The sequence below is a fragment of the Hippocampus comes genome, unplaced genomic scaffold (assembly GCF_001891065.2).
Source record: "Hippocampus comes isolate QL1 unplaced genomic scaffold, H_comes_QL1_v1.1 scaffold156, whole genome shotgun sequence".
Classification (NCBI taxonomy): Eukaryota; Metazoa; Chordata; class Actinopteri; order Syngnathiformes; family Syngnathidae; genus Hippocampus; species Hippocampus comes.
This window is the reverse complement of record NW_017805744.1, coordinates 4257816-4283165: the sequence shown is the minus strand read 5'-3', so window position 1 is coordinate 4283165 and position 25350 is coordinate 4257816. Positions and strand designations below refer to the sequence as shown.

General features: G+C 42.7%; 1 protein-coding gene across 2 annotated transcripts in view; it reads right to left on the bottom strand.

Annotated features, from left to right (window-relative positions):
- Positions 1–354: 354 nt before the first annotated feature.
- The window catches only part of fat2 (FAT atypical cadherin 2), an 82038-nt gene continuing 57042 nt past the window's right edge, over positions 355–25350 (bottom strand). For both annotated transcript variants that reach the window (XM_019883964.1, XM_019883963.1), the window contains exons 21-29: positions 24084–24684; positions 22667–22867; positions 19778–19932; positions 13726–14140; positions 10276–10429; positions 7670–7769; positions 7459–7604; positions 5551–5810; positions 355–2370 (exon numbers count right to left, since the gene is read on the bottom strand). In XM_019883964.1, the coding sequence (XP_019739523.1) occupies positions 1868–2370; positions 5551–5810; positions 7459–7604; positions 7670–7769; positions 10276–10429; positions 13726–14140; positions 19778–19932; positions 22667–22867; positions 24084–24684 (2535 nt within the window). In that variant the 3' untranslated portion in view covers positions 355–1867. The remainder of the gene's footprint in view (positions 2371–5550; positions 5811–7458; positions 7605–7669; positions 7770–10275; positions 10430–13725; positions 14141–19777; positions 19933–22666; positions 22868–24083; positions 24685–25350) is intronic.

Sequence of the window (25350 nt, the reverse complement as noted above, 5' to 3'; positions counted from 1 at the left end):
ACCCACACCCACACACACACACACACACACACACACACACACACACACACACACACACACACACACACACACACACACACACACAGGCCTCTCTAAGTGGATAATGATGACGACACCTGAGGTGCTGAAATAATGGACGCTGTTTGATGTTTCATCAAATGTTACGTGCTCACCTTTCTTTGAGCACACACACACAACACTGGGCCAACACACTCATTGCTAATGTTATGGACAGGAACTCAATGAACCTGTGTGCATGAAAAAAAAAGTACATGATGTAATCTGTGAATAATTATCAATGAATAATTTTCTTGAAAATCTCCTCCACTATTTTTCCTCCAAAAAGCAATCAGATTTTTATTATTTTCTTTATTTCGATATTCTGATTAGGTCCATACATCAAAATACAGCATTGCAATGAAATCTCACAGCAACGAAACATTAAAAAAATAAACAATCTGACATTTGATTGGAACAAAATTAAACATTCAACCCAACTACACAGCATCGCACTTCAACACCATATCAACACACATTAATGCACAAAACATTTCACATTATCGCAAAACACACATTTCCATCTAAAAAAAGTGCTCAAACAATACTCATGTAAGAGAAAATGTGCTTTTATTTTGAAATCCACATTACGGCTTTATCTAACGCTTCTTTCTGATGTGAAAAGGACAATTTATGGTTGCAAAGAATTAAGTCTTTCTGCTAAGTCAGACTAACAAAAAGGAAATGGACACAAAAAATGTAGAAGCTCGCGAACCGATGTGGATGGAGACGCTTATTTTGAAATTGTGACTGCATTTTCAGTCTTGTGTGGTTTGAGGCCCGATTTGAGGCTCTCAATGTGCAGTTGCAGAGAAATGACAACAGTAAACTGGGCAAACTGTGAAAAATCTGATACTGTACATTTCAGTAGTAATGTGAGGAGGGAGTACATTAGAGATTTCAAAATAAAAGATCACGCTTTAGTTTCAGTTGGATGAATAGGAGCAGGAAATGAACTTTAAAAAAAGGACATGCTAAAGAAGATGGATGCGTGTACGCTGTTATTTTGAACTGATTACTGTATGTTCAGAGATTAATATGAAACGACACCAGGAGAAAATGCTGTCTGAATATTGTGCTAATTTTACGCATATGTGACTCAGAAGTGCATCAAGGATTTTCAAAATAAAAGCCAGTGCACTGTTACTGTACTGGAGAAAGAGTAAGACGTAAGACTGGAGAAAGAGTAAGACGTAAGACTTAATTTGAGAAACATATTGGTGTCCATTATGTTCCTCGTTCAGAGAATGCGGCCTCCTTGAAATGTTGATGACATCATGGACGGGACATTTAGTCGTGATCTGCCTGCCGGAAGCACTCCAAAGGACAAAACAGTTTTCTCATTATGTCATTCAGTGTGGAGTTCCTGTCAGTTTCCACTTCCTGTAAGTTTCAGCCTTCTGTCAGTGTCCACTTCTTGTCAGCGTCAATGCAGCCCCACCGTCAATTTCAACTTCCGTTCAGTTTCTATTTCCTGAGTTTCCATTTCCTCTTAGTTGTCTGATAGCTTTCACTCACTGTCATTGTCTATTTCCCGTCATTTTCCAATTCGCGCCTGATTCCTGTCACTTTCAACTTCCTTTCAGCGACTACTCCCTGTCAGTTTCCATTTTCTTCGTGTTCACTTCCCATCAGTGTCTACTTCCTGCCAGTTTGGACAGGACATTGAACAATGGGCTTGGAATCCGATTTACTGATCCGGAAAGTCAAGCAAGGTTGTTTCAAAATAAAACATCAGGGGTCTCCCGTCAAGCTGCCCAGATGTCATCCCGCCTCGGAATGACGCAACGTTGTCCAGCCTGGCCGCGTCCTAAAACATGACTTCCTCACAGCTCCCAAAGTCGCTCTCCAGCATGCTGGTTTCCTCATAGCTGTGCGGGTCGGTCCCACTGGGGCGCGTCTGTGGTTGGGCGACGTTGGGCGACTCCCCCACCGGCTCGGCGTAGGACGACCCGGCCACACTGAGCCGTACGCTGAGACGTTTGTAGCCCGCCGCCGTGTGGCCGTCTAGGCTGCCCGCTTGCTTGGCCGGGTAGTAGTTGGTGGCGGTGTACGCGTCAGGACACTGCGATCGCGGAAGAGGGACACCGTTGGGGTCCAAGAAATGGTCCAGGTTCTGGTTGCTGTAGCACGGCGGGAGTGGGGCGCGGCGATCCGAGCGCTCTAGCGGGAATGGGAAGCCGCCGAAGCGAGAGTTTCGCCGTGAGTCCGACACTGTGGACGACGAGTATACGTCCTCCACAATGTCAAACTGAGGAAAGTCCTGGGTGGCGGCCATGGGACGGCCAAAGTAGTCGGGATCTGCAGGATAAACTGAAGACAGAGCACACACAGACATCAAACAGCTGGAACCTCTCTTACCTCCGCCAAGCACGTTAAGATGACCCTGCATATCGAGTTGATGGCTGTAATTCTTATTCTCATTATTCCCGCAACTGTTAACTACCTGTCGCCTTTTGGTAGCTTCGATTATTACTATTCTGAATCAAGTTGCAATTCAATTGCATGCTTGAGTGCTTTAATACATCAGATTTTTGAGGGCTTGAATTATACTTACGATTCTGACAACTACAGGATAGAGACAGGGTGGCTTTAATTGTTCCTCTCATTGTTAGCACGTCCGTTTCACAGTCTGCAGGGTTCAATTCCGGCTTCCTGTATGGAGTTTGCATGATCTCCCCGTGCCCGCGGGAGTTTTCTCTGGGTACTTCGGTTTGCTCCCACATTCCAAAAACATGCACTGTAGGTTAATGGAACACTCTAAATTGTCCCTTGTGAGTGCGAATGGTTGTTTGTCTTTGTATGCCTTGCAATTGGCTGGCAACCAATTCAGGGTGTACCTCGCCTACTTGCCGAAGACAGCTGGGATAGGCTCCAGTACGCCTTCGTGAGGCTAAGCGGATTAGTAAATAGATCAATAGATAAAAAAATCAGAGTCACTGATAGTGTTGTGGTACACATGCCGCACATGTGTGTGAGCAGTGTGGGATCGGTTCCCACTCAGTGATAGTGTGAATGTGGGTGTGAATGGTCGTTTGTCTCGATATGTGTCCTGCGACTGACTGGCGGCCAGTTGAGGGTAAAGTCTGCCTTCCGCCTGAAATCAGCTGGGATAGGCTCCAGCAACTCCCCGCGACCCTGGACAGGATATGCGGTGCTGAAAATGGATGGAGGGATGGAAAAATAAATCACGTTCACGGGTGATTTATGAGATTTGTTAGTACGTATAATTATGATTTTCAAAATAAAATCAGTCAAGAGGGGGCAGCATCAAGCAAATCCCTGGTTACTGTGGAATTTTTTTTTTTTTTAATTAGATTACTTGGTTTTCGAAAGTCATAAATCAAGCCATATAATCTTGCTTAATCACAACAATTCTTTTTTTTTCCACTAAGCCAAATACTAACCAGTATATTTCTTTGCATTTCACACTCAATTTAACCCGACCTGATTTTGTCACCATTTATGTGACCTACGCAATTTGTTTTTGTTTTTTTACAGTCGTGATCATCATGCAAAGGCGTCCAATACAACAGCCCTCCAATCATGCTGCTGCTGGCGCATCTTCAAGCAGCGACTCTTTTCCACTCGTTATGCAGGCAAATGTTTCTACCCTTTTTTTCCCTCTCCACAAGTGATTGCTCGCAACGGCGCTTTGCTTGTTTTGCATTCAGCGCTTCGAACAGTTTAAAGGGGTTAGATGTTCACAATCACTCAATTTTTACTGGTCCCAAACCAGTGTTCATATTGCTAGTTAAACTGTGACTGGCTTACCCATCTTTGTGGTTTTTGTAAGGTGGAATGAAGTTAGATGTTTTCGCATTCTGTGCAAACAAGGCCGTTTTAATTATCCATCCATGAATTTTATAAGCCCATTATCCTTACAAAGGTTGCGAGTGTATCGGAGCCTATGCCAGCTCTCTCCGGGTAGCCGGCCAATCGCAGGGCACACAATAATCCATGCTCACACTCACACCTGGGGACAATTGAGAGTCTTCTACGAACCTACTACGCAGTTGGAGGAAACCGGAGTACGTACCCGGAGAAAACCCACGCAGGCACGTGGAGAATATACAAACTCCACACAGGAAGGCCGAAGCCGGAATTGAACCCTGCACCTCTGCAGTGTGAGGCCGACGTGCTAACCAGCCGCCCATCGTGCTGCCCAAGATAATCCATCAATTCAAATTAACGATCTTTGGAGCCGCTCCCATTGTTGTTGTTGTTGCTGTTTCGGGAGCCACTTCTCACCAACAGGTGACGTTGACTGGGTTGCCAGGTTGGCACAAATGAAATGAACATCTTTCTATCTTTTGCTCTCTCTGTCTTTCTTTTTTCTTTCTCTCTTTTCTTTCATTCTTTCTGTCTTTCCTAAAAAGGCAAAATGTGTTAAAATTCAGATTTCCAAGTCATTGTTGTTCAAGTATAAGTCAGTCTTTGGCAAGTTTTTTTGGCAAGCAAGTCGCAAGTCCTAAAAATGGCAACTCTAGTCTGACACGAGGCAAGGCATATGACCTGAGTCCCCCGTCTCTGTCAATCACCCTTTGGACGGGGCTTTAATTCTTATTATTACTCCAGCAGCTAAATTGCCCCTTTGGAAACTTTAATTCGACTTATAATTATGGCAAGTTGGCAACTAACTTGCCTTTTTTAGTGTTTCGATTGATATTCTTTGTATTTTTACAGAACAAAACTGTCTTTTAAGGCTTTTATTTTGTTACTCTGGCAAGTGAATCAGTTTTGGAGGGCTTTAATTGTATTCTTCCTATTATTACGGCGGCAATTGCAATGATCGTCTTGACATTCGGCAGACAATGTTTATCATAATATGACACACAAAAAAGAAAAAAAAAAGTCTCAAGAAGCCATGTCTGAAAACCAAAAGCAAGTCGGCCAATTTTGGTTTGTTTCGGGTGTTTGTGTCTTTGGAAAAGTGCTTGCTTGTGTGTAAATGCATCTTCAAAAGTGTGTGAAGGTCTCATAAAAAGTGCATAAACTGGTGCGTTATGCAAATAAAGCATTGGCATTTGCATTTCTCGGGCTTAAAAGAATGCATGGTGGCAGCTGCTGACCTGGCCTGAAATTCAGATTTCAAATTGTGTGTAGTAGTAGCAGAGCATAAATCCTAATTAGTGTCCTAGCGCGGTGCAGTTACCTTGGGTTTGATAATGGACGACATCATCACGCTTGGCTGTCAGTGCTTTCAAGGCCTTGAGCCTCAAACTTCCTGTTAGTTATGGCTATGGTTACCCCTGGCCCATTTTTATGAGTTCACTTTTCGGTCTTTGTTTCTTCAAAGGCAGCCTGTTTTTTTGCTGGTGTGTAGTTGCAATGTGTCTCGATATGTTTGCCATCGTATCATATATGAATGTCATTTTTCATGCCAAGGTGGAGGTGTAGCGCGCACGCGCACACACACACTCACACACACACACGCACACACACACACACACACACACACACACACACACACACACACACACACACACACACCTTCATAGTCAAGGTCCCAGTGGGTCTTCTTGACTGAGTCGTTGTCAGAACTAGATGGGGGCCTGACAGGCAGGTTGGGGGCCACGCTGCAGACCACCGGTCCGTGCGACTTATCATTGGGTGCCAAGCTGCGGGGACGCAGAGAGCGGAAGGGCGAGTGGTCAAGGTCGTTGGTGGACGACGTCATGCAGCTGAGCTCCATATGGCCGCCGTCCTGATCACAGGCTTTTGGACTCTTGGACAAGATGGACGGAGCGTAACTGAAAAACACGTTTGTGTGTCATTCAGAAAATTATCATGTTGGTCAGGACGTATTTATATGTTACGATATCTCAATATTTTTGAAAAGCCAACACTTGGAACACATGCTGGTAGACCACCACTACCAGCACTCGGCATCAGTTAGGTATGTGGGACGCATCATGTGGAAAGGATAAAAACGTAGGAATGGACAGAAAAGTATTTATCCTCCACAACAAAATAAATGACCTTCTGACTACCCTACCAGCTGACCAATTAAGTGACCAACTATGTAACTGAGTGACTAATCAACCAAGCAACTACAATGGGCTAACCCAAAATGTTGAAAAAAGCCATATTGGACCAAAAAAAACCCCCAAAAAACAAATATGTCCGGAGCCGCAAAAAATGAAAAGCCTTACATTGAAGGCAACACATGCTGTATGAATCTATATTAGCTATATTTGCCTACTATCAAAATGACTAAGTTGGCTAGAAATACACAATGAGCCTTCACGATTAAAGGTTTTTTTTTCCTGCAATGCATCTTGTAGAGAAGGGGTGCCCAAACTTTTTTGACGGAAGATCTACTTTTCGATCAACCAAACTCCTGCGATCGACCCGTTACCGCACGCGCACATACACACGCATTTACACACGCATGCCATAATGAGCAACAGCCATAACGGCCCCTAAGATGATGGAGGCATGGGACGCACTTTTGCAGCGTGTTAACAATCGTAGCTCATGTGTCGCGCTTAAAATGCTTCTCTCAGCCATCCACATTCCCATTCTTTGCCAGTACCCTAGGTGAATTGTACATGAAATGCTATTTTTTTTTTTTCATGACAGCCACTTGCATGGCATCCCGTCCTGCTAATAGAAGCATGTGTCGCTGGCTATGACACAAATCCTCGTTGACAGAAATGTTGACATTTAATATTTATTCTACACATTTTTAAAGCATCGGAAAACGTTAAGAATGTTTGTCCTCCTACAGAAACCATATTAAAACAAAAAATATATTTCCCTCCACCACCTTTTTCCATTTTCAAACATTTTTGGAAAAGCTCCAGGGAGCCGCTAGGGCGGTGCTAAAGAGCCAAATGCGGTTCTGGAGCCACGGGTTTTCGACCCCCAGGCTAACTGAACAACCAGCCAAACACTTGACTGAGTAGTAACCCACCAACCAACCAACCGACTGCTAACTAGTTAATTTACTGATGAACCAACCACTAACTACCCCAACAGACAACTTAACTTTTCACACACACCAACTAATCAGTTGAGTAACCAACCAACTCTGTAATGAGATCACTAACTAAGCATACACCTGACTGATTAAATCTAACGAACAAACAAACAAACAAACAAACAAAACCAAGTTTTAAGTCCGAAAGGCTAGCCAATTGACCAACCAATTTGATTACCTACCCAAGGAAGTAAATTTCCAACAAACGACTCATAATCAACCAAGAGGTTTACTGACTGAATAGCCAAATAACAACCACTTGGTTGACTAACTAACTATGCTAGCTAAAAGTGTGTCCATCATTTTTCCCCCTTAAAATCTTGTCTTTTGTCTTAAAATCAAATGAGAAGACCAAATTGAATATTGACATTTAAACAATTGTGTGACATAAATGACGTAAAGAATAGTTGCGTCACCCGTTGGAGTTGTTCTTCGTCTTCTTGTTCTTCCTCTGTTGGATGTAGCGCTTGCGTCCACAAACAAAGATGGCCACCAGCAGCAAGAGGCCTAGCACACTGGCGCCAATCTCCATCAACTCCACGTAGCCCACCACCGGAGACACCTGGGAAGGACCACCCACCACGGTCAAGTCTGCTCATCTACAAGAGGACCCGGTTGAGGACTGACCTGTGGTAGAGGGTCGCAATGGAAGGAGCCGGGGGAAACTTGGCACAGGAAACCGCTGGGACATGGATTGGGAGAGCACATGTCTACGCCGTTGTGACACCTGTGCCACCAAGATGGAGAGTACAGAAAAGGTGTGAAGGTAAGCTTTTTAAGCTCGGGTTAAGGTTTCAAAGAAGGGTTGGAACAAATCTTTTTTTTTTAAATGCCCCCCCCCCACCCCCCCAAAAAAGAAAAAAAACCTATGTAAAAATAAATCAATAAATACACCTGCAAAACAACCAAAAAAAAGTTTGGTTAATTGTTTGTCTACATGTGCCCTGCAGATGACGGTGACTAGTCCAGGTACACCCTGCCTCTCACCCAATCAACTGAACTCCAGCACACCTGCAACCCTTGTGAGGACAAGCGGCACAGAAAATGGTTGAATGGACAAAAAAATAGATCAAATACAATTATCGAAGAATTTGTTCAATAAAAATTCAAAGTACAATTAAGATCAGATAAAACAAAGCATCAAGCAAACAACAAAGCAGAGAAAAGAGCAGTCGAGCCTTCATAAGTCAGTCCTTGTTGCAATTGTTTTTAGAAGTCAACACGATAATCAGTCGCCACTGATGAAATCAGAGACGGATATTTTGCCCTCTGTGAGGAACAACAGTTCAATAAGTAAAATTCTCTGTGTGATTTGAACCAGCCTATGAAGTCTTGTTTGGTAAAAATCTATGGAATGCTGTGAGAAACTCAGCAATCTGCCTATTCTTAAACTAAACAAAATGGAAAACACTGATAATAATAAAAATGACAACAGTGATAAGTCCAACGTGTGTTTTTGTTTTCTCCATGACACACACCCTACTGCAGCTTCCCTGCCGCTGATGTGTTATTACACTGAATAAAAGATGGGATATGTAATTGAGCCTCCCGCTCGCTACATGTGTGCACATCGCTTCAGCGTGTTTGTCATCATGAGACAGCTCCACGTTTCGTTGATCTGGCTGTTTAACCAACAGGTCAATTAACTAACCAGCCAAACAAAAATCACAAAAATCAACTCACTGAATTCAATGTTTATATTATTGTGGGACTGTTTGTCCAGTGTATCATTCTAAACCCGCAAAAATATGTCAAGCATACTTACGTTGGAGTACAGTAATTGCTCGCTATAACAAAGTTCATCTTTCATGGCTTTGCTGTTTCACGGATTTTTTAATCCATCAGAGGGAAAATTAGAGCAGGAACCAGGAAGCATGTAGCCCGACAGCGGGATTTGAGGGGAAGGGCGCCCGGCGCATTTTCCGACAAAACTATTGATTGGAAGGGTGGGCAAAATGACATACACAAATGAAATGAACACCACAAGTTAATTTTTAAGGATTTTTTTTGATTTTAGAAGCTTTCCCTGAAAATTAAGGACAATTAAGAACATAATTTTACAACTTCTTTTTTTATGGATTTTTTATGAACTTTAAGGACCCGTGGGAACCCTGCTAGCAAGGGATGTGCAAGCTGATTTAGGAAATTTCCAGAAAAATATAATGATTTAAAATATCAATCAAATAAAATACAATAAAATAAATGTGAATTGAATTAAATTGAATCAATCATTTTAATCCTTTGATTTCATTTTATGGAATAAAATGTGGCTGGCCAGTCAGTGTTTTGTGGGTGTATCTTAGTTAAGATTATGCAATATGCAGCTGCAAACTGCCGCAATGAAATTTTCTGACAGACAACAGGTTCATGTTGAACTTCGTCTTCTTTTCCACTTTGACTTCAAGCGTCAGAGGAGGTCACTCAGCAATTCAGTGGGACAAGTAAGCGAGTCTCGAAAAAGTGATTATGAGGCAGGAGCGGAACATTGGCTTTCAGGGAGGTTACCGAGGGGAAAAGCCAACGGCCTCCATTCCGGTCACGTCGCTACAGAGAAGTCGCCAGGTTCATTTCACACACCTACACAATGCATTTCCACACACAGACAAATGGGATGCCTTGTTGTATTCATGAATGAATCATAACTACACATGCCTGCAATTCACACGGCCATATTGAGCACATTGTTTTTAGTAAACATATAGATCATAAATAAGGAGCAGCCTCTGACAGTATACAGTATGTCTGCTCTTTGGAATTGACAGCTTCTTTGTAAGCCAGTCAGTTATTTCGTCAATGTCAGTCAATGGTCGCACATATTCGCCCTATATGTTGTCAAAACGCACCCAGCGCAGAGATGGCTCTACACCAGAGCTGACGGGGCCTTTAGCTCCATCAGAAATCTGTGTAGCCCAGGGGAAGTCTCCCCCCTGCCCCATGTATCCATCAAGCCCCACCCCTTTATCTCCGGGATGACAGTATTGACTTTACATTTTACTTTAACCCCACAAAGCAAAAGTGGACATTTGTGGTGATGGTAGTAATTCAGTCATGCTTCATTTATTCCTGCTTATCACCTGGAGGACTGGAGTCGAGCCCAACCACATGGCGTGTCAGATTTAAGATGATTTGGCCTTGCTACGTGGCATATTTACTTCGCTTCAGTGTTCATTGGGCACAAAACTGTGAAGAATAGCAGCTGGTTTTTGGGTTCGGAAGAAGGAGAAAAAGCTTACTGTGCGTTGACATGTGCCATTGAGCAGTTGCAAATGTATCCTTGCTCCTTGGGCACGCACACCCGACCGTGGGTGCATGGCTCGGAGACGCATGGGTTGTTCTTCTGCTCGCAGCGTGCGCCATAGAACATGCCTGTGCACCTACAGTGCTGCTCTGTACGGTGAAAAAGAAAACAACCACAAACAAAAAAATGGGGGGATAATCAGAATTTGACAACCTTTACCAGCATGAATGTCAATGCGGGAAACAGACACGAAACAAAAACAAAAACATTCTGAAATTTTGCCATTCTGCCATGCTACAGGAACCAACCAAAATAGTTTACCTGCGTGTCAAAACTAATTTCCTTTTTCATATAAATAGTGCCCCCAAAATCCATTGTCTCTTGGGCATTGTGAGTCTGCAAGTCAAAATGCATCAGTGTTTTGACACTATGAGGTCTTGCTCATTGTTTCCCAACCATTATTGGGCTAAGACATATGGTTCGCATCCCCCAAAAAATTTCACGGCACACCACTAAGTAAAACCATTCCCAAAAAGTATAGACACAGGTAAATTATGTACCTTCAGTCATTGAGTCAAAGAACATGTCATTGTTTTGCCTGTTTCAATGCGTGGTTGGCATACATAAATGAACAAAAAACAGTTATTATAATAATGCGTGTTTTTGTCTAAATAAATGACACCGGATAATTTTTCGCGGCACACCTGATCATTTCGCAAGGCGCACTAATGTATCTCGGCACAGTGGTTGAGAATCACTGGTCGAGCTAACAGAATAAAATGATGAATAAAACTTAGGGTAGCAGAGTACAGGGTAGTAGCTCCATTTCATAAATATTTATCAAATGTTCCAAGGAATTCATACGTGGTGTTCATGGTATTATTTTCTTGACTATTGAACAGACGATGTGGATATGTAACATGCGGACATGTTTTGTTGAAAACAACCATAAGACTGAGAATCAATCAAGAAGTTTAGATCAGCAAGATCTATCTATCGTATTTTCTGAGCTATAAGGCGCTTCGGATTATAGGGCGCACCTTCAATGAATGGCCTATTTTAAAACTGTTTTCATATACACTGCATTATAAGGCGCATAGAATAGGAGCTACTAAATTCAGTTTAAATTAATCTCTCCTTTTATTATTTATAATTTTATCTGTGGTTTTATTGTTCTTGTTTTGATTGTAAAGTGTCCTTGAGTGTTTTGAAAGGCGCTTATAAATGTAATGTATTATTTTTATTATTATTATTACAATAGTGGCTGCAGTTGCGCTATGCACTATCCACGAGATGGTGCTACCTAAAGGGAATACAATACAATACAACAGAGCTTCTAGAGCCTTCAAAACCGCTGTAGCTGTAACAATGAGAACTGGTTACACACCGACATGAAACATAAATACAAATGGCATTACAAGACAATAAATGAAAGACAAAAGTTATGAAGACAATTGATAAAAAAAAAAAAAGGCACATAAACCTCATGGGCTCACATCCACAAAGGGTTAAATATCCTTGGAAGTCTTGCTTTTCTCCTTCCTTCATTTAGTCAGTAGTTAACGATGCTCTTGGTGTTATCTTCGTTTTATAATAGCTGCGCAGGTCTCACAAAGTAATTGTCTGTTTGAGTGTATGTTGGCTAATGCACATGTCAATTTGTGTTGGGCAGACCCATTTAAGGTTCCAATTGGTTCCTGCCAATAATCACCATGAGATGGCATAGGAACACGAACAGGGAAACAACTCAATGGGGATTAGAAAGAGAGTTACAGTCTATTTATATTAGGTGCAACGAAAGGTGCTGTTATGTTTTTGTTGAGGCTGCACTGTCGGCGTTTGAAAAAATTTAATGCTTTTAGGTGCGCCTTATAGTGCGGAAAATACGGTATTTGGAAAATGCGCTAAATGTTGCCACATTATGCTAACTGTAGGCTACTTGTACATATAAATTGACATAAATGCACTGTGACTTCAGACATACACGAAGGCATTTGTAATATGATGAAATCAATGAGAAATTACATCCTCTTGTGAACGATTGCAAGGTGGTTTGGGGATTTGTTTTTGAGAATGTCACGTCTGTGTCAAGAAATGAATTAAACCAGCCGAGAATAATTGTAATATTATGGTACTCTGATTATGCTACTAACTACATTTTTTAACAGGTAACTAGTAACTGTATACATTTTTAAAGCAACCCTCCCAACCCCGCGCACGCATGCACGCACACAGCCCGTCAGTGTCCAAGTGAAGCATTTCAGGTGTGATCTTTATCGGCTCTGTTCTGAATTCTGAAGTGAGCTGAACGGCTATCTTTGCTAAGGAGAAACCACTCGCTGGCCAATTAGCGATAAGCCAAAATGCTAATGAGGGCCAGCATAGGACTCCAGCCTGCAGTCCATTTCTTTGGCAGTTTGCTGTTCTTTTTGTGTAATGAGGTGGACACATTGTTGAATGGCCGACAATTGCTCAGCATGAAATATAGAAGAAAAGAATAGAATAGAAGAATATGGGTTACAAGCCATTCTGTAGGTCACTGATGTCAAAGTCAAGGCCCGGGGGCCAGATCTGGCCCGCCACATCATTTTATGTGGCCCGCGAAAGCAAATCAAGCATGTCAAGTTCCATGATGCTTGCTAAAGTTTGAATCAAAATTTAAAATTGTCATATGTAATCCACAATAACAGTCATTATTCTTGACTTCTGATTTTAAAACTAGTCATTCATCAATTTGTTGTGCGAGCTGTATGTACTATGTGGAGGGGATTAAACATTTATATGGTTTCCCCAAATTCATAACGGCCCTCCATGGGAAACCGAATCAAAAATGTGGTCCGCAAGAAAAATGAGTTTGACACCCCTCCTGTAGGTGAACACCACAAATGATGAGAAGAAACTACATGAAAAATAGGCGTCCATCGATTCCTCTTTGTCGTAAATGAGCGATGACATCGCACACAAGAAGTGTATTTTGGTTATTTGACCTTTTCCAACATGGCAACAGAAGCACTCTAACGTTCAGCTATGTTTCATGCGAAAAGTTGATGCCAGGGCAACTTGCAACACTTGCAAGTAACCAAAAGGGGAATTCATACCATTTCAACTCCTGCTATATTTGTTAATTTGCAAGGTGGTGATTAGCAAAGTGGTGTCATTAAACAAATTTGTTATTTCAAGTTCATTTTGGAGACAGTCCATACCGCCCTCTCCTTACTATTCAGGAATGAGTCCATATCCTCTTTTTTTTCGAGTTATTTTGCCTTTTCTTAACATAGAAACAGCACACATGAACATAATGCTTCTATCGACATGACCACAGTTGCTTGTCCCACCTCCCCGACAGACCTGCGCCATTGGACGGAAGCATGTGACATTTGGGCGAGGTCACGGGCAGAATAGGAGCTTATATCAGGGCTCTCTGCATGAAAGAGCACACGCTCACCTCCACTGGTGTCCTCGTGGCAGACCCCTCCATTCTGGCATGGGTTGTGGTCGCAGGGTCCCGCCCGACTGCAGCACTCGTAGACTCCAAACACTCGCCTCCTGCCCGGACCCCTCCACTCCGTCGCATCACCCACTGCGATTGGCTCCCCGTTGAGCTCCAGGTGCTCCAGACAACCGCGGAATCGGCGATTGCCGAAGAGCAGGAATCCGCTCGAGCGCATCAGGCGGCACGGCGATCCCAGGTTGGCCACGGTGTGTGACTGGCGGTCCAAGGTAAGCCTCAAAGACGTGGCTCTCACCTCCAGGAGGACGCGGTGCCAGCGGCCGTCGGACACCGCAGGCGAGGTCAGAGCCAGGCCAGAAGGAGGCAGGATGCCACAGCTGAAGGAGAAGTGAAGATGGCCGCCACTCACCTGACGAGAGAAGAGCATGGTCAGTCAGTGTTTGAGTCTGATGTTTCCAAAAAATACCCGAGGCTTGGCAAACACCACACATGGGGAGTCGAGTCACATGAATTGTCTCAAGTCATATTTAAGTGGCCAAGTTTAGGAGTATGGGATTTGCTTGGCTACTCCCTGTGTAATTGGGCCACTCTTCACTCATACGCACAAATTCAATGGTTCCATTTTATCAATAAAACAAGCCGGCCCCGATGCCGGATACTTTGTAACTTCTGCACATGCCTTTGAAGTAAAAGCCCTTCATACCACGGTGGCGGGAGTCAGTTCCTCATTCCAACTCAGAAGCTGCATGTTTTCTCTCAAGATTTCTTTCAAAATTCAGGTGGCATATTCATGAGTACAAGGGAAATGAACAATTTCGTCACATTGTATAGATGTACACCGGCCGGTTGTGAAAATGGTCTTCAGGTACTTTCAATCCAATATGAAATGTAATATCTAATGTTACAAATTGACAGATAACAACCTAATTTTCGGTTCTCACTCAGAATCACGGTGGCTTTGTGAGTGGATTTGTTTTATCCTCTCAGGTTCAATAACAAGTGTTGAATTCTGAAAACCTGAAAATTGGTGATCGGTTGTGATTTCATAAGAATGTCTGTGCTGCCCATTTTAGTAATCTGAAAGGTTTTTCATCATAAGTAGTTGGATTCAAAATCCATCCATCCATTTTCTGATCCTCACAAGGTTCACGGGCATGCTGAAACCTATCTCAGCTGTCTTCAATACGGTTCAGAATAAGTGTTTCAATTTCATTTTGAGCGTCTTTACGATTATAATAAAAGTTGAGTTGAGCAACTTGAATTTAAGTCTTTAATAAACATAAGTCACAATTTTCATAATTTCATGATGGTTCTTTGCAATTTAGCCTGGCGACGCACAATCTCAGTGCCTCATAAACGCAGTAACTGGCTTATCGTGACTAATCCGTCAGCTTCCTCTCACCACGAACTCAAATGACGCCAACGCATCATCATCATCATCGTCTGCAGCATCAAGTCAGAGCGGAATCACGTCGAGCTTCATACATTAGCGTTGACGGGGGGGGACAAACAATGACAAGACGGGGGTTTGCGTTGCCCGGGAGCCCACATTGAGCTTTTTGCTCAGCATCAGCGAGCCTCTTTGCATTCAGATTCAGATTCAGATACAGATTCAGAAATTCAGATTCATGCACACTCAGCGCTTTTTATCGCGAAAACAATGAGATAAAGGGAGACAGAAAAGAGAGAGGAAATAGTACAAGTGCACCCCCTGTGATGTTTTACTGCTGCTTGATTGCTCCCGTAATTTTGACAGACACATTTTCTCCACCTTCGATGTGTCGCTTGGGTTCACAGGGACATACTGAGGCCCAAATTCAGCCTGTAAATTGAAGATCAAGAGGCCCCCATACGCGTGGGCCCAAATATTAACCAATACGCAGTGACAGTGACTTTAGCCTTGATCATTTATGTGATATACTGTAAAAGAGAATCACTTGGCCAACGGTGTGTATACTGCAGCCCAGTGCCACGTGCACGGCCAGTGCGCTTGTTGAAGCTCTATTGACATAGTGTTTAGAACACTTGCTGTTATATTTGCCTTCTTTGGCACAGATCATTTGATTGGTGGCTTAAACTAGGCCACTGTAAAGATGTGACCTCTCATTTGCTTTTTTTTTTTTTTTAATGTATAAGATACAATACAGCTATATTAATATCATCTGACTTCAACAATACTTACTATGGATTGTATTATATTGTATATTTAAAATCGCATATGTACCTGTGTATGAAATAACAAAGCTTGTAGTCAAGTCGTCAAAAACTGCATGCGAGCGATGAACGTATCACGCCTGGTAAATCCAAGGGAAAGGAAGCAAGACGAGCCTCTCAAAATATCCAAGTCATCTCTCTGGAACAACCCACTGATTTCTTGACTGTAACTTTCATCATTTTAATGGTTTAATAAAAATGATAAGGTACAATATACTGTATGTGCAGTCTTAAACGCTTATACAAGTTTGGCATTTTAACGTCGCAAGGTGTCCATAGATCAAATCGCTCACTGTGTGATGAGGCAGACTTAATGGTCTTAAAAACGACTGCATTAGACTAAAGTTTATTTTATATTTACAGAAAATTTATGTAAGGTTCATTCCTACTCTGAATTGTAATTGTTGTTAAAAAAAATACATAAGGAATGGTCTTTAATGTTTCCAAAAGTTAGACAAAGGTTGTTGCATCTGTGATGACAAACTTTTAATGTTTACAGAAAATGTAAATGAAGTTATTGAAGCCTAAATTGTCTCTGATATTTCTAAAAAACTAAATGTTCTTTGATATGCATTAAGAAGGTGCACTTGTTTGGTTGCAAACTAGATTCTCTTTGCCACATAAAAGAAAAGACACTAGCATCATTGCATCAGTGATGTTGAGAAAAATGTCTGGACATTTTTTTTAAGCTGACAGAAAATGTGTCTTACAACCTCTGTGGATTGTCTTTATTGTCATTAGGTTTGTTGCAGACAAAATTGTCTTTAATTTTGAGAGCACATGGGGAGGTGGTTGGAAGCCAGTTCGCGCCATGAGCACGGTGGGACTTCATGTTTGCGGGTACGGCGGAGTCCTTATTGTGGCAAAGACATGAAACAAATGCTCGCGGCAGAACAAGAGGTGGCCTTGTAATCTTTTTTACATCACTGGGTGTCATCTCCACTGACGGATATTTCAAGACGCCTCACTCGGAGGACTTACAGCATCAGCACCAGTCGAGGCGCAGTGCGGCAACAAGCCCACCTGAGCTCCGGAGGGACCGAAAAAGCTCCATGGCTTTGCAACTTCATAAATCAACGACCCCGAGCTCCACTGCGCCGAGGGACCTTCCTGTGGGGGGAGTGTTGTGTAACTCTCGTGTGTTTTTAGTACACACACAGCTCATTGGCATGCATAGCAGTCATCTTGACAACGCCCACATTAACTGGCAGCGCAAAGTTCCCATTCACACCACTGGAAGACCTTCACTTGTACGAACTGACGCTCCCACGTGGGTCCGAAATGTAAAAAACAATGGCCACTCATTGCGTGGATGTAAATGAAATGGATTTATCACACTTGTTTCTTCGTCTGTGCCTTTTCGTTTATCGTTCGTTTATGACTCCTACTTCAAATAATATATATAAATTCAATTAATCCATTCCACTACCCGCCCCAAAACACCAACGTTTATTTTGTCATCTGAAAAATTGCACCCAACAGTATTTATAGTGTATCAAAACACACAGTAATGGCATTTGCATGCCATATAACCTGCAACTCCAGAAAATGTGAGCAAACTACACAAGTGTTGCAAATATTTTGGGGTTCAGTGGTGGTTGGCAAACCATCTTAATGGTGCATATCTTTAAAAAAACTCATCAGCCAAGGGACTTGTAGTCCAAGGCGTCACAATTAGATCAGTCATTTTCATGCTGCTGAAACTGTAGCTGTAATTTGGGGCTCCACAAAATGATATGAAATGAAATATTATACAACAATTTTAAGAAGTGCATCCTTGCATATGGGGCCCAGCACGCGTGTAAAACAAACATCATAAACCAATTTCTCCTCCCCCCGAGCCAATCATAAGCTCTGATATGATTGAGAAGACTCACATAAACGCGACATCCCTGCACGCATGTATTGCTGTCACAAAACCAAAGCGGATTAAAAAGTGTTAGGTATTAAAGTTCACGCCCTGTGCTGATGTTGCCTTTCACACAAAGCCCAGGATTATTTTTTTTTCCTATGAGACCTATTGCTAGCTATTTGCAGGATGCCGCCGAAGCCCAGGCTAAATATGCAAGTGTCAAGAAAGTGCGTTGAAGTGATAGTTCTCTGCTGAGGCAAGCTCTGCATGTTGGGGAAGAGCTAAGTTCAGCCTTCTTCCCTGCATGTAGATGTGCACTTGGGTTGCATTTTTCCAAATCAAAATAATTTGTAAGTCTTTTATCTGTAAGGATTGTGTAAAATGTAATATGAAATAATACCCAAGTGTTTGGGTCATAGTTTGTGGTATATTTACAGTTAAACTATTGATTATATCAAGGTAATTTTAAGAAATTTTAGGGGGAGGCTTGGCCCTTCTTTCTCCCAAACAGAGGTAGATTTCTGCACACAAATTCATCCCTCATTCCACGCTGCTCCCTTTTTGTCACAGTTTTTTGCAAAAGGGTTCAATAAGGCATGGAGGACGTTCACATCAACCAGCGAATTTGATGTCTTTGTCACTCGAGGGAGTATCAGAGGCAGTGATATCGTAATCCCCCACTTATTTGCACTCGACTATTCACAAATGTATCTATTTGCGTTATTTTCGGTGCAACCTCCATTCATCCAACCATATTCTATCCTGAGCAACTGGATGAAAAATGCACCTGTGCATGTTTTTTGTGCCCTTTCTGAAATGTTCAAAGATGCCACACAGTGACAGTAAAAGGAACATCTTGACGGGCAGTGTGAACGGGGTTGTAGAGTACTCTTTGTCAGGTCCTGGAAGTGCATCCATGTTCAGTTTTTTTTTTTTTTTTTTTTTTTTTTTTTTTTTTAGGTATGAACTTGAGTCTGTTGTTTTTATATCATAACCGTTCAAAATACGCCCCCCCCATAAAAAAAATCAGAAGTCAAAGTCCACAGATGACCATCTCTTTACAAATTCTCTCTGAAGTTCATCCCACTCCCTATGAATCCTTCTTAACGTGTTTCCAACAGACAGGATTGCGGCTCAATGGGCACTGGATGAGGTGTCCTTTTGATTTTTTTTTTCCAAGAATCAAGGTGATTGAACATTCCGCCAGCGTGCCATGAGTCCCCACGAGGGCCGGCATCACGCAGCACTTCATCTGCTCAGAGAATTATTCATGACCACTGCGTACAATACAAACCGTTCCATGCTCACGCATTGTTGTGCTGAGCTCGGGAGCATATTCTATTGAGGCATCATTTTTTTTTTCTTTTTGGAAGACTTTTTCCCATTAGATTGCCTTCACAAGTCTCAAGATACCTTCTATAGGGAACTCTGTCACGTGGCAGGCAAGCGAGGGTCATTGAGGCACACTGACAAAAAGTGAAGTCGTATTCTGTCACGTCCTTAAATCACCAAGATGAAAGTAAATACAACTTAAACGAAAATGAAGACATCAAACTTTAACGGCATGCTTGTTTTTGAAGGACCACTGAAAAAATGTAAAAATAACCTTAAAAGGGCAGATTCAAAAAGAATATGCAGAATTTCAGTGTTTTTTCAGGCATGGCTTCTTGAGACTTTTTCTGTGGATCTACTCTGATAAACATGTCTACCCAATTTTATGATGCGAAAGTGAAACAGGCTTCCGCGGCTAAATTTTAAATGAAATCCCTGGGGGTTACAACCACGCAAATTGAGTCTCCGATGACTTTTCTGTGGGTCTACTCATGACAGAAATGAGGCAGAATTCATTTTGAAGCTATAATGGCTGCTTCAAGCCAAAATCACCCGGTACCTTTCCAGGCACGGCTTTTTGAGAATTTGTTGTGGGTCTACTCATGATTGACGTAATCTTCTTGGTGGAGGCCTAAAGCCTTGGATTACCTGCAAGCTCCCCCAGTCGGTGCCATTGGCCAACATGAGGAGACCGTCTTGCTGGAAGGTCCGAAAGCTCAGGGCGACGGTGAAATCCTGCTGGTCCTCGTCCATGCCGTGGACATACTTGAGGTAGGCCTCGTCGCTGAACCTCAGCGCCGATTCTGAGACAGAAACACATGAAGACAAGATGCTTGATATCAAATGGTTTCCAAAGAGGTTTCCGTCAATAGAACATAGAACAACCTTGTTGACAAGGTATGAGTGAGTGTTTGAAATCAAGATTAGGATTTTAAATTGAGTTTCAAATCAGTTTTCAAAGAGGGGTTGAGGTTTGAATTTAGGGTTTCAAACAAGGGTGAGAGTTTTAAATTAGGGTTACAAGTCAGGGCTTGACTTTCAAAGTGTCGCAAAGAAGGGTTTAAAACATAGGTTTGAGGTGTGAGTTAATGTTTCGACATTGGGCTTCAAATGAGGGTTTGGGTTCAGGTTTTCAAGCAAGGTTTACAGTTTCAAAGTAGGATTTCAGGCCATGGGTAAGGTTTACGTTTGGGTTAAGGCTGCAATTTAGGTCTTCAAATATGGGTTAGGTCATGAAATTGTGGTTTCAAGCCTGAGTTAGGGCAAATTGGGGTAGGAAGCCAGTGTAAGGGTTTCAAAGCAGGGTTCCAATTTGGGTATGGCTTTAAGCCATGGGGTTAAAGTTTCACTTCTTCAAAAGGGTTAGGGTTGGAAATTAGAGTTTCAAATAAGGTGTGGGGTTTGAAATAAGGGTTTGAAGTCAGGGTTAGGGTTTCAAAGACAGATATCAGAGCAGGATTAAGGTTTCAGATTAGGATTCAGAACAAAGGTTCGGCCTTGAAATGATGATTTCAAGACATTGTTAGGGTTTCACACTCAGGGTTGGTCTTAAGGGAAGTTTTCAAGCCAGTGTTATTGATTAATGTAGGTTTTCAAGTCTCAAGCCAGTGATAGGGTTTCAAGTTAGGGTTTGAAATTATAGATTCAAAGTAGGGTCTCAAGACAGCGGATAGGAGTTCAAATTTGTGTTCGGGTTTCAGATTAGGTTTTCAAATGACATTTAGGGTTTGAAATTAGGGTTTCAATGTAGAAGTTCAAGCCACATGTAAGGCTTTCAAATGAGGTTTGAAAGCCAAGGTTAGGCCTTCGAATTTGGGTTTCATTCCACGGTCAGGGTTTGTTGAATGGCTGACATGAAACTGCTCCAAAATGTCCACCTTCACCAGATGTCAACATCACTTTAAAAGTGCATCATTGTGCGTGCCGTGGGTCCTGCAGGCATTGAAGTTGGCGGCGGCGTGTGCAGATGAAACGGCTCGTGAAGCAAAGGGTCAATTCTGATCTGGTGTCTGTCAGACACCGCAACGGCAAGGAGGACCTCAAAAACACTCAGAAAGCACCTTTGATCTCTTTTTGAACGCTCCAAAAGCCGAAGGACAAAAATGCTGCCGGCTCCCAGTCAGAACGTCAACATCACTAAGGAGAAACGAGCGACTGAATTAGTCACTCCAGCGCACACGTTAATGGACATCCTGAATATGAGCATTAAGTGGAGGGAAATCGGTTTGCGTTTGTGATGGTTCATATTGATCAGGTCTGCTTTCTCAACTGATGAGAATGTAAAACAGCATCAAAAGGTAGCGGGTTCGAGCGGATTAAAACAAAACTAATGAGATGTTTAATGGACAAAGCTCACTCACTGACTGACTCGCTCACTAAGTAATTGGACTCCAATAATTTGGTCATAGTTTGAATGCATTTGCCTTTGGTTTACATTGACTGATTATCTGAGGAGTTTCAGAAACAGCAACAAAGGCTGTCCGGAGAAATCACAGCGTCATGTGTAACATGGGCTGTGAATGTCAAATTAAATATTAAAGACTCTTGAAAGAATTGTACTCAAGGGGACGGAATGAAAGAAGGTAATAGCTTCTCATGGCTGTTGAAAAGAAGACTGGCTGTGACCTGATTGTCTTATCAGCTCTGCTCAGTCTTTTGAGTCAAAATAACACAAGGTTCCAAAACAAGCGGGGAACGACGTTTCATTCTGAGGAGCTTGCAGCTGATATTTATTCCGGCCGCAATGCTGTTAATCCTGGCAGGAATGCCCACACACATCAACTCCCCCATCACCGGTGCAATCTTTGGATTTGACACATTTCGTAGGAGGAAGAGGCTTTTCTGGTCGTCAGGCGCCTAATAAATGTTAGGGCGTCAACTGATTTTGGAGCAAAACATAATGAAGTGCATCCTGAGGTTCTGTTTTTTCCCTCTCATAGTTTAGTGAGGAACATCTAATCAATGCCGGAAGCAGAAAATTGATGCAACACAAACTTGTCTACCGAGCAGAACTGTTTGGGCAAATGTAGAAAATGTCATTGCTAGCTGAGCAGCAAGAGCAAAACACCTGGCACTGGGGCACACCTCCAACAAGCCCCTTTTTCAGGGACATCCCTGCTTTCGTGTATTAGCGTTTCAAATAACATGATGTACATAGAAATGGTGGTTACTACTTACTTATTATTGTCAATGTGTTACGTTGTGTTCTGTTTTATTATTGTTATGTAATGTTGAATGTTCTGACTGCCAGCAGTCCAAACCTGTCTCCTGTTGAAAATCTGTGTCGCAATATGTTCAAAATACGAATAGAGATCACTGTTATCTGTGTCGATATTTGGCATTTTGAAGCATATGGGCATTGGCCTTTTAAAAAATTCTGATGGCTGATAAAAGGTCAATTTAAAGTTGGGTTAATTTGGTGTTGCATCAGAGTCAAGTCAGAGCTTTTGTTATTTATTGTCTTGAAACCGCCAAAACACTAGCTCCCCGAAAATGTTGCAACTCCCTTCCAATTTGGCTTGTGACTGGTGGACATACCGTTACAGGGACAGACGCTCTCCCAGCGGTGCCGCGGTGTGATGTAGGCCAGTCTGGCGGTGCTGAAGTGGTACATGGTGTCTCCTGCCAAGTGGATGGTGTTTCTGCATCGCCTGGGAGGACATCCATCACCCAGACAGCCGTTGTAGCTCAAATGGACAACGTCTAGTCCCAGAGAGTCCTCGATGTCTGACAAGATGCCTACATGCAACCAAATGATGGAATTAAAGAACGGGAGTTCTCAGTGATTTTTCTCACTAGTTTTAACAACTTTTCCAAACCAATCACTCATTACTTTAAAAAGAATATAATAATGACGCAACCCAGGGTTCCTACACTTCCATACATTGTCCTCACCTGAATTTCAGGCCTTCTCAATACAACTTCAAATCATTTTTTTGACATATATGTAAATGTATATCATTCGGGTTCTTCGATGAGCCAGTCGTCAGAGAATTTAGAGTACCCGTTGTGAGTGACAGCAGCGATTATACAACAATGGACGCCTATACATCAGGGTTCATATCTGATGATGTGTACAATTATTAGGGAAATCCATCCCTGAAAACTGTACACCCCGAAAGTCATTAACTTGCTTATGCCATGGTCACTTGCCAATAAAAATAATGAAACTACCAATCCATATGTTTTGTAGTCAAAACAGAATATTTTACGATCAGACTTTTTTTTCCGCTTGCAACACCCAATGGCTTGACTATGAAGACACCTTTCCAATGGCATAATAACTAAATGCTACTCAGTAATCCAGCAAATAGATTTCCTAGTTTGACAATGTTAAATAACAACCACAGGTATGATCAGTTTCTATTATGACACACCGTTTTTTTAGTATAGTGATAGGTAATGGTTAATGCAAGCTCAATGGCAACACTGAACTATATCGGTCTGATGTTGACTGGATGACGGCAAGTATCTCTGCCTTTTAATCGTCTATTTTGTTTCTGTCACACTGATTTCATCCTTATTGAATTTTATGGAGTTAACTTGTTTTGCCACTTCTGTCTCTCCATTTTCCCCTCATTTCCTCAGCAGCATCCTCGTCATCAAAGGTGTTGTAATCACCAAATAAAGTAAGTGAACACTTATTGTTTCAAAACCGCAAATTTCTGTTCTCAGAGTACTTGAGGTTGACTTTTCCATATTTGCGTAGGAACCCTGTCAGCAGTTTCATTCTGGCTCAGAAAGAGACAACCTGAGCCAAATCCTATTTGTCTTGCCTTATGTGGATAACTTTACATGAGAAAAGAACGCGAAAAAGCTATCTGCATTCAAACAGGGACGTCAAAAAAAGACTGTATTTACTGTATTCCACTTACCCCCAAGTTACGGCTTGCGGAAAAAGGAACCCAGGAGAAACACTAATATAGGAGATTCAAACCAAATTGCTGAGGATCACCTGCTAGTTTGTTGGTCGCTAGCGACTGGATGAGTCCACTCTGAGGCCTCCAAATCAGCAGAATCTCCAGAATTGGGGTGTGGGGTAGCATCTGGAGGCTGGCCAGGTGCAGCTCTTGCCGGGGAAATGTCAGAGCTTGTGCCAGGCTGCGCTGGAGGCCTCGCCAGTGATCGGCCAGAAACTCCTCCGAGGAAATCCCATGCAGTCGCAGGGTCAAGCCGGAGTCCAGCGCCCTCTGTGTGGCCGCCCATACGTGAACCTTCACCGCTGTCCAGACGCTGAACCTGCCATCCGTCACGCTGACGTTGAGTGCGTAGGAGCCCTCTTCCAGATTTTTGTCCACCCAGATTTTACCATTGGCCCGGTCTACGGAGAAGTGGTGCCCAGTAGGGTCCTCAGAGACCAGCGCGTAGGACAACACATCTTGCGGGTCTTGATCAGAGGTATGGAGCCGACCGATAACGCGGTTGGCATAAAACCCGCCGGCTGTGGTGATGAAAACCTCCAGGGGGACCACGGAGGGTGGGTACTTGCTCTGCTCAGTGACGTTGATGGTGACCACGCAGATGGAGGAGAGTGGAGGATGGCCGCTGTCCGTCACCTTTGAGAAAGTAAAATCATAATATGAAAGATCGAATCCCAGAATGCTTCGCAAAGTGCAGAAAATACACTAAAGCGAATGGACATAATTTTTACAGGAACTAAAACATTACCCAGTAGGGTTGGGCATCGACGATAGAGAACCGAGCGGAAACTGGGCTAACATTGCGGTTCTCTCGGAATCGTTCAGATTTGGAAATATCAGTGCTAAATTTCAATGCGTTGCCTTGTGGATGAAGGACCAATAGGAAATGTGTGTGTGCGTGGCGCACAGCCCCACCCTCACAACTGTAGCTGCACTGTGGGTGTGCGGCACCTCGGCAAGTGCCTGATAGATGGCGAAAGTCGATTGATGGCATTGGGGGAATGTGGGGCTGCTCCACAGCGGAAGCCGTCGAAACATAGTGTTAAGTAGCGTAACTAACCAACCACCCAACACTACCTAACAAAATAAACCAAACAAATCGTCACTGTCCTGTGAAAAACATGTGAATTTTTGTCCGAAACGTGGAAGCCCCATGATAGATCCTCTTTATATAAAATGTGTGTGTGTGTGTGTGTGTGTGTGTGTGTGTGTGTGTGTGTGTGTGTGTGCGTGTGTGTGCGTGCGTGTGTGCGTGTGGGTGTGTGTGTGTGTGTGTGTGTGTGTGCGTGTGTGCGTGTGTGT